Source organism: Spermophilus citellus (genome assembly GCF_964194105.1).
Source record: "Spermophilus citellus genome assembly, chromosome: 9".
In the NCBI taxonomy this organism is placed as follows: domain Eukaryota; kingdom Metazoa; phylum Chordata; class Mammalia; order Rodentia; family Sciuridae; genus Spermophilus; species Spermophilus citellus.
Window position 1 is genome coordinate 103,937,357 of NC_138191.1, and position 14,235 is coordinate 103,951,591.

The 14,235-nt window shown below is 40.8% G+C and overlaps 1 protein-coding gene across 1 annotated transcript in view; it reads right to left on the reverse strand.

Moving 5' to 3' along the window:
* RAD54L (RAD54 like) overlaps positions 1-14,235 on the reverse strand; it is a 32,918-nt gene that overhangs the window by 3,952 nt on the left and 14,731 nt on the right. The window contains exons 9-16 of the mRNA XM_081307187.1: positions 10,108-10,258; positions 5,167-5,293; positions 4,112-4,186; positions 3,659-3,789; positions 2,975-3,085; positions 2,586-2,709; positions 2,143-2,221; positions 1,431-1,610 (exon numbers count right to left, since the gene is read on the reverse strand). Coding sequence (XP_081163313.1) covers positions 1,431-1,610; positions 2,143-2,221; positions 2,586-2,709; positions 2,975-3,085; positions 3,659-3,789; positions 4,112-4,186; positions 5,167-5,293; positions 10,108-10,258 — 978 coding nt within the window. The remainder of the gene's footprint in view (positions 1-1,430; positions 1,611-2,142; positions 2,222-2,585; positions 2,710-2,974; positions 3,086-3,658; positions 3,790-4,111; positions 4,187-5,166; positions 5,294-10,107; positions 10,259-14,235) is intronic.

The window sequence follows — 14,235 nt, forward strand, 5'->3', positions numbered from 1 at the left end:
CTCTGGCATAGGAAGGGAAATACCAGGTATAGAGATTTATAGAAAAGAGGAAAAGAGGTAAAAGAATTCACGCCTAGTAGTTTGTGTTCTCTCTGTAAAGATAGCATCTCTACAGAAAGAGACAGGTAGGGAAGGTGGTAAAGGCTTGAAATGGTCATTGAAAGAAAGAAGATGGCTCAGCCAAAAAGAATAACATGAATTAATTTATTTATTTATTTTTAAAGAGAGAGAGAGAGAATTTTTTAATATTTATTTTTTAGTTTTCGGCGGACACAACATCTTTGTATATGGTGCTGAGGATCGAACCCAGGCCACACGCATGCCAGACGAGCGTGCTACCGCTTGAGCCACATCCTCAGCCCAAGATAACATGAATTTATGATAGTACCAACCTGTAAATGCAAAATATAGTTGAGGTGGAAGCTGAGAATAGCTAAAATGATCCAAGTGAAATGAATATTGGGAAGGGTAGCTGATAGGACACACAGGATTAGGCTGAATAAAAAAAAGGAAGCCAAGCCAAACTGACTGGGAGTGGACATGAGAGGTTCTCTTACTGTATTATAAGGAGGGAGAAGCTGGAAGATCAGGAGGTGAAAGTAGGATGAGAGTAATTAAAGCCTTAGGAGAAATTAGATGAGGGGGAGTTGAGTCATTAGAGATGAAGAATGCCAGAATGCTGGAAAACTGCATAGTCCTCAAAGTTGGACAGGATGATTGCTGGATTTGGGAAAGAAACAAAGACAACTAATATTCAAAATCATTGCTAAATTAGGAACATAGCAAAGGTTAGATGACTGTAGCAAGGAAGAAAAGACTACCCTTTGTCAAATCAGACAACATGACCTGCAAAAGAGGAACTATGGGACAGACTTAAGGTGGTAACTGAAAATGCCATAACAGCTTCTTAACCAAAGGGACATGAGGGAATGAGAAGACTTAGAAGGCAAACAACACAATAGAAATTGGCTATGAAAGAAAATAGATGCCCTGCACAAAGGATGTTCTGAACAAGCATCCAAAAAGCATAATAAGAACCACTTGGAAGCCAGGTATGGTGGCACACATCTGTAATCCTCATGACTAGGGAGGCTGAGGCAGGAAGATCACAAGTTTGAAGACACTCTGAGCAACTTAGCAAGACCCTAAGCAACTTAGATCCTGTCTCAAAAAAGTTTAAAAAAGAGTTAGGGATGTGGCTCAGTAGTAAAGCACTCCTGGGTTCAAACCCCAACACCAAAAGAAAAAAAAAGGCAAGGGGGTGGGGGGGACTGGATAGAGAGAGGGGAAAGGAGAACAGGAATACAGGGCTCAAGGCTAGGCCTATAGAATAGCACTGATAGAAGTGTCTATTTCAAAGAATTTAAAATGGGTTTTGAAGATTTTGTTCCATGATCCACCCCCACAGTGACCACCATCACCATTCTTACAGACAGCAGGCGATAAATATAGCAGGTCTTCTTTTGACCATCACGCCAGACCCTGGCCATGGCTTGTTCATCATTGGCTGGGTTCCAGTCAGGGTCAAACATGATCAGCCGATTAGCCCCAATGAGATTGAGGCCACAGCCTCCAGCTTTGCTGCTCAGCATGAAGACAAAATCAGGGCTCTGGAAAAAAAGAAAGCAGGGGAGCAAGAATCTCTTGTAGCCTAAACTGGGATCCTCCTCATCCCAGCCACTCTCATGCTGCTTCTACTCGTACTCAGTTGTGATAACCCATACTTTGCCTGCCAACTAGCCAATTTCCCAGTCTACAAAATCAGTTTCCAGCCCAGAAATGACCAACAAGCCTAACCCTCACCCCCATATCCCGCCCCCAAACAAAACCCAAAACAAAAAAACTTGATGTAGCCAGGCATGGTGGCACACACCTGTAGTTCCAGCAACTCAGGAGTCTGAGGCAGGAGGATCACAAATCCAAAGACAGCCTCAGCAATTTAGAGACACCCTGTTGCAAAATTTTTAAAAAAGGCTGGAGATATGGCTTGATGATTTAGCAATCCTGGGTTCAATACCCGGTACCAAAAAATAAAAAAGAAAAGAAAAACTCTGACTGTAGAACCCATTTACATCTTCTCTATCAAGTGTTAATTCTGATGTTACTGCACTGGTGGTGTGGGGGCAGGGGCTATGCATTTACCGATGGACAGTTGAAGCGCTCCACAACCTTGGCTCGCTTCTTAATGGACATTGTACCATCCAGGCGGACATACAAGTACCTGAAGAGAGATCCAAAGATCAAAACCAAGAGGAAAGGAGGGCCCCCCTTGGAGCCATGGCCCCTGAAGGGTCCACCAAACCATGCGTGAGGCTGCTCATGTCATAGCTTTTTGGTATTCCCAAAGAGAAGGGCAGGGAGCTAAGGGTCAGGACTCTGACCTGTGGGAATACCTGAAGGACCAGTGGGGGGATTCTGCTTAGACATGGAGCTAAAGCCATTACAACAATAAGAAAAGAGACATATTCATGGAAATCCTTCATGTACCAACATCTTGAACCATACCCACCAATCAGAATACCTAATCTTTCTAGAAGGTGGTGAGGAAGCACATCCCTTGCCAGCCTATTTAGGATCCTCCTTACCTTCGAACCCGACAGAGCTTCTCAAAGAGATCCAATGTCTGGGTATAATTGGATACCAGCACTACTTTGTCACTGCTGCGGCTTCGTGTCACTGCCAGAATATAATCGAGGACCAGCATCTTACCTGGAATAAACAGCAACCATCAGTCCCTCCACTGGCCATCCCAAGGGACCAATTCTTGCTTTTTTTTTTTTTTTTAATTTTTTATGGTGCTAGGGATCAAACCCAGGGATTTGTGCATGCTAGGCAAGCACTCTACCACTGAACTACATTCCCAGCCCATATTCTTTATCCTGCCTTGAGACAGGATGGCTCCAGCAAAGATAATTTCCCACTCTCCTTCCACTGCTCTTCCTGGAAAGGTCCATATACTGGCAAAAAAGCTTACCTGACAGCTGTGGCTCTAGAGCCTTGGAGCTATAACCAGGGGGGAAGATGTCCAAGGCACCCTCAAAACCATCCTCCTCTTCCACACACTTATCATATATGAGAGCTGGATCTGAAAAACCAACAAAACAAAAACTCCACACCACAATACAGCTACTTTGCTTTCTGAAGTTTCTACTTAAGAGCTCACTAGAATGCCCTTTAAATGCCCTTTAAATGCCCAAATAGGAGGCCTTTTTCAGCAGCACTCACTCAGTCTCCACCTCCCAGTTCCAACAGGGTGCAGCCAGTAAAATCTGGGACCATGGATGAATAATTTCACTCCCTAGTGTGTTCTCCCAACAAGAAGGGAGCTATACCAGAGCTCTCTAAGACATGGAGCTTTATCATTTTTCCTAATGCCTAACATTTTATATGAACATGTGTGTGCAAATGCTCACACAGTCTTGTACAACAAGAATCAAGCATTAGCTGGGCACAGAATAAGCTATATTTTCCAAAGCAATGGGTCTAGCTTATTAGAGTCCACAATGAGGGTTCATGCCTTGGGGAGGTTTGGAATCACAAGTGCTATAGGCTGCTATGGGGTCTCTAGACAATTTTACAGAAAAGTTACTGGACTATCTATGGGAGCCTGCTCTCCATTGCTCACTATACAGAAGATCAGGGCAAGGGCTCAACTCACGATTACAAAGCTTCTTCAAAGTGGTGATAGAAGAAAGGGAAGACACACTCATCTTGCCCTCACGCAACTCTTCCGCTGGCTTGGCCTGTCTCAGAAACCTCTTGTATAACTCAGTCTGAAGGGGTGTCAGCCTAAATAAAAAGGCAACTGGGTCAGTAGTGAAAAAGTGGACCAGCCAGGAGCATTGATACACTCCTATAATCACAGAGTCTTGGGAGGCTGAGACAGGAGGATCTCAAGTTCAAGGCCAGTCTCAGCAACTTAGCAAGGCACTAAGCAACAATCTGTCTTAAAATAAAACATAAAAAGGGCTGAGAATGTAGCTCAGTGGTGAAGTGCCTCAGGGTTTGATCCTACATTTCTGTCCTCTAAGGATATCTTCAGACCCAGCCCTGCTTCAGAAGCTAAACTTTCATTTTCACTCACGCTACACCCATCAGTTGATTTCAGTACCTGCAACAAACCACTTGTTCAATCTTTACAGGCAGATATTTAGAAAGGATATCAGAGGTCCTCCGTATCAGGCACCTAGTAAAAACAGAATAAAAAGACAAAAGGCTTGTAAAAAAACAACCATGCTGGAATAAAAGCTACCATCCAGAGGACCAAGACTGACTCTTTTGTAGTATACAATGCCAAGGACCCATCGGCCCTTTGGTAAAGATATCTCTATCAGGGTCTCAGTCATGGGAACAGAGACCTTCCAAATAGCCAACCTTACAGTAACAACTCTCTCTTCCCATTAATAGGTTGGCTTCTCTCAAGAAAAGGCTGAGGTCTTCCACTGAGCCTAGGGCTCTCTCAGGGAAAGCAAACTTCAAACCAAGTCTTCAGGGGGGTTTCTGTCTGAATTTGCCTACATGTCTGCCAAGCTTATGATAGCTCAGGGTAGACCATGGAGGATAGGGAGGCACCTAAGAAGCAGCTCCTAAGAACACTCTGATTCTCCTCCCTACTATCTAAAATTAGTAAGCAGATGTAACCAGGGCATTAGGAAAAGCAGAAAGACTATTTACAACATAACCCCATCAATTGTGCATACCTACAACAGAGGAGCCAGAATGCACCTGCCTGCATAGAATGTGGACACATGGAATAAGACGACCTCTTAGCTTGGGAGCTGCCTTTGAAGAATAGGTATCCTTCAGATCTACTCCTAAATATCAAAGAACAACTATGGAGCCTGGGAAGAGAAAGCTTCTGATATACTAATAATATACCAGGGGATATTTCGTTCAGGAAGTCCAGCTACATCAGAGAAGATTTTCATCAGTGGATTAGTAAACAGACTAAAACCAGATTATAGATACTATAGATTCTGGGCTAAAGAGAAAATAGAAATTGAACTGCAAAACTCCATCATTTATTCAGTAGTCATAGTCATGGCACAGATCCAACCCCTTCCCTAGAATCACAGCCATTGAGGGCTCTAATCAGACCAGGTCCCCAAAGAGTTGGCCTCAGATGGCATGAGAAGCAATTCGGATGACCTCGCTTGGGGTTGTTACCTATTCACAATGCTGATAAGCTCTCTCAGTCGCTCCTCCCCTAGCTGCTTGTCTGCTTCACTTGCAGCTGCATCTCGACTCTTCAAAATTGGCATCTCAAAATGTTTCTTGAATTCATGGGCAGTCCCTAACACATGAGAAAAGAGAAAATTAAAGTACATGTGAAGGGCTGAGGTTGTGGCTCAGTGGTAAAGCGCTTGCCGAATATGTGTGGGGTACTAGGTTTGATTCTTAGCACCACATATAAATAAATAAATAAATAAATAAATAAATAAATAAATAAAGATCCATTGACAACTAAAAAATATTTTTTAAAAAGTACATGTGAGGGGCTGGGGATGTGGCTCAAGTGGTAGCACGCTCGCCTGGCATGCGTGCGGCCCAGGTTCGATCCTCAGCACCACATACAAACAAAGATGTTGTGTCCGCCAATAACTAAAAAAAAATAAATATTAAAATTCTCTTTCTCTCTCCCTCCCTCCCTCTCTCTTTAAAAAAAAAAAAAAGTACATGTGATAAAATGATTTTCCCACTGCCAGCAGCAACAAACCACATTATCACAGACCAGCCAAAGCTGAACAAAATATAGGCAATTTCTGTTTAATGAATAAGAGATCCCAAAGCAGTAAAGACTTGAAAGGCCAAACAGTGAAACAGTAAAGCCCCAAAATATAATTAATTAAAGTAAGTATAAATAGACTAAGCTTTGTCCAATTAAAAGATTGGGCCCAACTCTCTTTAAAAGCATAACTAAATGTTGTTTTTAATAGATGAAGTAGCGTATAGACTTAATGAAGTACTGATATATGCTACGAAATGGAGGAAATTTGAAAACATTATGCTAATAGAAATAAGCCAAACACAAGGCTGGGGCTGTAGCTCAGTAATAGAGCATTTGCCTAGCACAAGTGAAGCACTGGGTTCAATCTTTAGCACCACAAATAGATAGATAGATAGATAGATAGATAGATAGATAGATAGATAGAAAGAATAAAGGTATTGTGTCCATCTACACCTAAAAATATTTAATAGAAAAGAAGCCAAACACAAAAGGTCACATATGAATACATTTATATGAAATACACAGAAAGGCAAATTCAGAGACAGAAAGCAGATTGGTGGTTGCCAAGATTTGGAGGAGCCGAATAGGAACTGTTTAATGAGTTTAAAATTTCCCTTTTGGGGGCTGGGGATGTGGCTCAAGCGGTAGCGCGCTCGCCTGGCATGCGTGCGGCCCGGGTTCGATCCTCAGCACCACATACAAAACAAAGATGTTGTGTCCGCCGATAACTAAAAAATAAATATTAAAATTCTCTCTCTCTCTCCCCCCCTCACTCTCTCTTAAAAAAAAAAAAAAAGATAAAAAAAATTTCCCTCTTGGTGATGAAAATTTATGGAACTAGGTAAGGGTGGTGGTGGCACAACGATGTGTACTAAATGCCACTGAAGTATACAATTCACCATGGCTAATTTTTTATTATTTGAATTTCACCTCAAAAAATTTATAGAATTCAACACTCATTTGTGATTAAAAAAACAAAACAAAACAAAAAACTCCTAGGAAATTAATAATAGGGAAAAAAAGTCCTTAATCAGAAGGCAGCAAGGAAGGGAGGGAGAGGATGGAGGGAGCAGGGAAGAGAAAGAGGAAGGACACAGGCTAGCAGACAGGCTTTCTTTTCCCCCCAGATCAGGAATGAGATCTTCTAACAGTACTTCTATCCAGCATTGTACATGTGAAGGGCTGGGGTTGTGGTTCAGTGGTAAAGCGCTTGCCAAATATGTGTTGAGTACTGGGTTTAATTCTTAGCACTGCATTAAAAAAAAGGAAAGAAAGAATAAAAGCTGTAATTAATGCATAAAACGGAAATGAAAAGCCAAAGAATTAGGATAAAAGACAAATTATTATTTGCAGATGACATGATTTTGTATGTAGAGAAATCCAAAAAAAACTATGCTGGGCCAGCTGTGGGAGCACACCTATAATCCCAACTTCTTGGGAGGATGAGGCTAGAAGATTACAAGTTTAAGGCCAGCCTGCACAACTTAGTGAGATTCTTTCTCAAAATTGAACACAAAAAGGTCTGGGGATATAATTAGAAGTAAAAGTAGCCCTGGGTTCAATCCCCAGTATAGCTGGAAAACATACATTAAAACTCACATTAATCCAGACATATTAAGCAATAGTAATTAAAGCAGAAAAATACTAACAGAAGCAGACTAATGTAACAGAATAAAGTTCACAAATAGATTAACACAGATGGACATCTGATTTATGAAGAAGGTAGTACTGTAATGCAATGCATAAAGAACAGTCTTTTCAATGGTGCTGGGCTAACTAAATATCCTTATGGAAAAAGATTAATCTTAATTCTCACATTATATTACATATAAAAACTAATTTAAGGGGCTGGGTTGTTACTCAGTGGTAGAGCACTTGCCTAGCACTGGGTTCGATTCTCAGCATCACATATAAATCAATAAAGTCTATTGATGACTAAAAAAAATAAAAAATAAATAAACTAATTTAAGATAAATTACAGACTTTAATGTAAGGTAAAATAATAAAACATCTTCCAAAACCTTTTCATAAAAAATATTCAACAAACTAGGAATAGAAGCTAACTTCCTCAATCTAATAATAGACATCTTCATTAAAACAGAGTAAATCTTGTGATATAGCAATTTCACTCCTAAGTAAACACTTAAAGAAGTGAAAATATATCCAAGTAGAAATTTGTAAATGAATGTCTATAGTAGCATTGTTTACAACAGCCAAAAGGTGGAAAGGTAGAAACAACCCAAATGTCTATCAACTGATGATCAAATAAACAAAATGTTTAAAAATAGGGGGAAAAAAATCAGCCATGAACTAGGGTTGTAGCTCAGTAGTAGAGCATTTGCCTAGCATGTGTGAGGCATTGGATTCAATTATCAGCACACCACATATAAATAAATAAAATAGAGGTCCATCAACAACTAAAAAAAAAATACATATTAAAAAAGTCACAAAACTTTTTTTATGAAAAGTATTTACTTCACAAAACAGGATGATCTCAGGGGCAATAATGCAGGCCTATAATCCCAGTGACTAAGGAGGCTAAGGCAGGAGGATCCTAAATTCAAGGCCAACCTTGGCAACTTAATGAGATACTGCCTCAAAATACTAAATATTTAAAAGAGGCAGAGTTGTAGCTCATTGGTAGAGTACCTCTGAGGTTCAAGGCTCAGTAATGTTAAAAAAAAAAAAAAAAAAAGAGAGAGAATGGTCTCTAAATGGTCAATGAACATATTGAAAAAAGTGACTTTCTTGATTAGACAAATGCAATGAGCTAGGACCCATCAGAGTAACTAAAATTCTAAAGTAATAAATATTGGTAATATTGGTGATATAAGATTGGCAAACTGGTGGGCTGGGGTTGTGGCACAGTGGCAGAGCACTTGCCTAGTATGTGTGAGGCACTGGGTTTGATTCTCAGCACCACATATAAATAAATAAAGATTCATTGACAACTAAACAATATTTAAAAAAAAAAAAGATTAGCAAACTATAAACACAGCTAGCCATCGACCATCTATTTCTATAAAATTTCATTAAACATAGTCATGACCATTCATTTACATATTATTTATAGATGCTTCTATACTACAACAAAAGAGTTAAGTACCTATGACAGAGAAAGATGACTTATGAATCTAAAATACTATCTAGTCAATGAAGACAAAGTTTATTGACCCCTGATGTAGACACAATGGAATTTTCATATACAACTGTTACAATCAGGAAAACTGGAGTATATAGATGAGCAGAATATACAACCTAGTGATTCCACTCTTAGGACAAAGAAATACATACTTGCCCAACAGAAATAAATACCAGGCTCAAGTACAGACATGTACAAGAATGTCCACAGCATCACTATTTAAAAGAATAAAATCTAGAAACCACTGGGCACCATGGCGCACACCTAAAATCCCAGTGGCTCAGAGACTGAGGCAGGAGGATTGTGAGTTCAAAGCCAGCCTCAGCAAAAATGAAGCGCTAAGCAATTCAGTGAGACCCTGTATCTAAAAAAAAGAAAATAGGGCTAGGGATGTGGCTCAGTGGCCCTTAGTTTAATCCCCAGTACATCTCCCCACCCCCACAAAAAGTGGGGCAGGGGGCTGGGGATTTAGCTCACTGGTAAAATGCCCTGGATTCAATCCCCAGTATGGGGGCGGGGGAGGGGAACAAATCTAATCCATAGTGTCAGAAAGTATTTACTTCTAGGTGAAAGAAGATAATGACTAGAACAAGGGGGCTGGTATGGTAGTAACTGATCAGGTAATGGTTACACAAATATGTTCACATTATGGCAATCTTGCTACTCAGCAACTCTCCACATAAAGGGCCTCTCCAGAGGACTGGCAAGATGGAGACGCACTAACCTTTCCACAAAAATCTATATGCAAGAATTGCCCAAATAATATTGGCCAGGGACTGGGGGGAAGGAATGATTGAAGAGTTATTATTTAAAGGCTAGAATGTCAGTTTTGTAAAATGAACAAATTCTAAAGAAGAACAGTGATGATGGTTGTAAAACAATGCAAATTTACTTAATAACACTGAACTATACATTTAACAATGATTTTTCAAAAAAGAAGAAACTATTCAAGAACGAGTAGTTTGCTGAAGTCAAAGGTCTAATTATAAGGAAGGTAGGGTGTGAGGAGCAAAAATGCCCTATATATCATCCCTGCTGCTTCTACAGAGAAAGAAATGGCCAAAGTGGGTCTTGCTGGGTTGTCTAGCAGAGCCAAGACCTCCCAGTGGCTTTGCTGCTTCCTGACTTCCTCTAAGATTCCCTAGTCTAACTAACTAGCATTCTCTCCTTAATTTGAGTTACACTCCCAGGACAAGAAAAAGCTCCTCTCCATTATGACACAAGGCTGGATTCTTACCCAGGATGCCCGAATTAACAAAATGTACCAAGCTGAAATATTCAAGCAGATCATTCTGGATGGGGGTCCCAGAGATGAGCACCCGTCGACTGGTGTTCAAGCTATTCAGAGCCTGGTAAGTCTGATTTTCAGAGTTCTTGAGTCTGTGACCCTGAAAGAGAATTTTCACTCAGGGTATATAATGTTGCCTCCCTAAATGGTACAAAAGTCTTATGTAAACAGGAAAATAGGAGTCACAAACATGACAGGTCCTGAGACCTTGGGAACTAGGCAGAGAATAGTGCAAGAGTTGGTTCAACCACTTGCTTGGGGAAAAATATCAAACTCAAGAGATAGACCTTCAGTTTCCAGACCAGTGCTACACCCATTAAACAAGGATTCCCTCTGTTCCCTCCCAACCCTTTCCCTACCCAGTCTCCAGTCTTGGCAGCTCACCTACCCACTTTAGAGATCATGTGGCCACATTATAGATTTTTGCTTTCTGGAATGCCTCATCCCGTAACAGTCCAACAAACTCAGAATCTTCTGAGCCAAATATCTTCTGTATTAGTCTCCTGGCCTTGACTGGGCCATCAGTGCTAAAGGAACTTGACTAGACTCCTTCTACCAGAATCTACATAGCTAGTATATCTAAAGAGCCTCCCTTCACATCTCTTCCCTAGCTCTCATTCTCCCTGTACCCTAGCCACACACACACTTAACTTCTATTTTAGGCCTTTTTTTTTTTAGTTGTCAACAGATCTTTTATTTTATTTTATTTTATTTATTTATTTAAATATTTATTTTTTAGTTGTAGTTGGACAATACCTTTATTTATTTTTAATTTTTTTGGGGGAGGTAGCTGTAGATGGATAGAATGCCTTTATTTTATTTGTTTATTTTTATGTGGTGCTGAGGATGGAACCCAGTGCCTCACGCATGCTAGGCAAGTGCTCTGCCACCGAGCTATATTCCCAGTCCACAATACCTTTATTTTATTTGTTTATTTTTATGTGATGCTGAGGATCGAACCGAGGGCCTCATATGTGCTAGGCAAGCGCTGTACTGCTGAACCACAACCCCAGCCCCTATTTATTTATTTATGTGTAGCACTGAGGATTTATTTACTCATTCATTCATTCATTCCTTTATGTGCAGCACTGAGCATCAGATCCAGGGCCTCACACATGCTAGGCAAGTGCTCTATCACTAAGCCACAACTCCAAAGAAATGCATACTTGCCCAACAGAAATAAATCCCAGGTTCAAGTATGGATGGGCTGTCCCTTTGTGCCTCATTGACTTCTATCAGAATTTACATAGCTAGTATATCTAAAGAGCCACTTCTAGAAAATGACAAAGAAACCTACTACCTTCCCTTCTTCTCCAAGAAACATATGGGCAAGATCAGGTCTGTGCCTTTTCTATGTTCAGCTCCCACTCCATGCTAAGCAAATCACACATAACTCAATGACTAGTGAAAAAATGCACAAACGTGTCAGCCTTGCTCCCTCTGGTCATCCTTTGACAATGCAATTGAATGTACATCCTCCACTGATTCCCAATTATAGGGTCAAATCCAAGATCTTTAGGCTCATTAGTTCAACATTCAAAGCTCTAATTATTAATTAGGCTCCAGCTAAATTCTCTGACAATCTCCACAACTTGTCATAGTCCAGGAAGGCTTGCCTCCTCGGCACACCCTTGCTGGATTTCCCTAGATCTTTGCCAATGCCACTTCTCTGCCTAGAGCTTTCCCCAAAAGACACATTCCTCAAATGTCAACTCCTATGCAAAGCCTTCTTCAATGACTCAAGACTACTGGTTTCTCCTACCTTTGTGCTCCTATGGAACTATATACACATTGACGTTATTTATTTATTTATTTATTTTTTAAAGAGAAAGAGAGAGGATTTTTTTTTAATATTTATTTTTTAGTTTTCAGCGGACACAACATCTTTCTTTGTATGTGGTGCTGAGGATGCAACCCCGGGCCGCACACATGCCAGGCGAGTGTGCTACCGCTTGAGCCACATCCCCAGCCCGACGCTACTATTTAGTGAAACTTTTAATGTGCCAGGCACTGTCTTTAAGAACTTTACCTATATTCTCTCTTTTGGAGGCACTGGGAATTTAACCTAAGGGCACTTTACCACTGAGCTATATTCCCAGTCCTTTTTAATTTTTATTTTAAGACAGGGTCTTTTTTTTTAATATTTTAAGTTGTAGATGAGCATACAATCTTTGTTTATTAATTTATTTTTTATATGGTGCTGAGGATCAAACCAGTGCCTCACACATGCTAGGCAAGCACTCTGCCACTCAGCTATAGCCCTAGCCCCTTGAGATAGGACCTTGCTAAGTTGCTTAGAGCCTTGCTAGACTGCAGTTCCTCCTGCTTCAGCCTCCCAAATTGCTGGGGTTATAGGAAGGCACTACAATGTTTGATTCATCTTTTCTAAAAACAAAAAATTTACCTAGATTAAATATTACCACTTCTATCTCTTTGAAATATGACTCCTATTAAGTATCATCCATGTATTTTGTGTGTTTCCTCAGCATCTTTAACCTGGCTGGCTCTGTGTGAGTAAAGTAAATGGATCTGAATGAGGCACAAAGGGACAGCCCATCCATACCTGAGCCAAGCTTTTGATTGATTCCATGGCTTCTGACTGAGGATCAGGATTCTTTTTTTTTTTTTAAACAAAAAGAGAACCACGTATACTAGAGAAGTGTCAGCTGGAAGGAAGCCACTGTGCACATTGGGAACATGAAAGCCTGGGATATCAACCCTTCCCTTTCCAGGGTCTAAAAGGAAAAACTGTCTCCTGGAACACGATGACCATTTTTTAGGACTTTGGCTTCCTTAGGTATCTGATAATTTGACAAAAGCTGACAAAAAGGTAAACGAGTAAGGACTGCAATGTGGCAAGAGGAAATATGGTCTCTTGTACTCTGCAGTCAGCTCTTAAAACAGGACAGAGCGATGAAGAAAGAGAACAATAAAGAATGGAAAAAAATTGGGCTGGGGTTGTTACAACGATTGCCTAGCATGTGTGAAGCACTAGATTTGATCCTCAGCACCACATAAAATTAAATAAACAAAATAAAGCTATTGTGTCCATCCACAACTAAAAAAAAAAAAGAATAGAAAAAATTAAGATGAGCCAGGTATAGTGTCACACAACTATAATTCCAGTGACTCAAGAGACTGAGGCAGAAGGATAGCAAGTTCAAGGCCAGCCTCAGCAACTTAATGGAACCTGCCTTAAAAGCATAAAATTAAAAAGGGCTTGGGAGGTAGCTTGGTGGTGAAGATCCCACTCAGTTCAATTCTCAGTACTGGGTGGGGCGGGGGGATCAAAATGATTCCAAGTCTCAAGGACTCAATAGTTCAATACCTTTCTCTTCCACAATGCCGTGGCCTGGACCGGGTTCCTAGCATAGTCCCCTCCATTGTTTTTTTTTGGTACTAGCTATTGAACTCTGGTGGAGCTTTGCTACTAAGCTACATTCCCAGCACCCCCCCCCCCTTTTTCTTGAGACAGGGTCTGGCTAAGTTGCTTAGGGCCTCACTAATTACTCAGACTAGTCTTGAACTTGCAATACTCCTGCCTCAACTTCCTAAGTTGCTGGGGTTACAGGCATGTGTCACAGCATCTGGCAACCCCCCTCCATTATCATGAAACAGATGCCAGAACCCAAGCAGAGGGCAGTCACATGCATACCCCCAAGCTCCTAAATCCTTTACCACTACCTAGAGAACAGTCCATTAGGGTATCAGCAATTTACAGACAATGACTGACTTTTCCTAAATTCAAAGGCCCAGGTAGGAAGTAGTTCACAATTTGCAAGCACAATATCCAAAAGTAAGTTTTTGTATTCTGTCCCATCCCTACACTCCCCAGATACTAGGCTGTTCTAGAAGCCCCAGAGCCCAGCCAAGCATGCCAATCAGATAGCAGGTGGGGCCAAGTCTTTCAACCAACTCTCTACTAGTGTCCCAGAAATATGAAAAGGACTCTAGTGCTCCCCATAAGGTACAAACAGAGCAGCAGCCTCAGGGTAGCCAAGTTCACTAGAGTCCAGGAAGACTCTCTAAAGTAAAAGTACCGGGCTGGAGATGTGGCTCAAGCAGTAGCGCACTCGC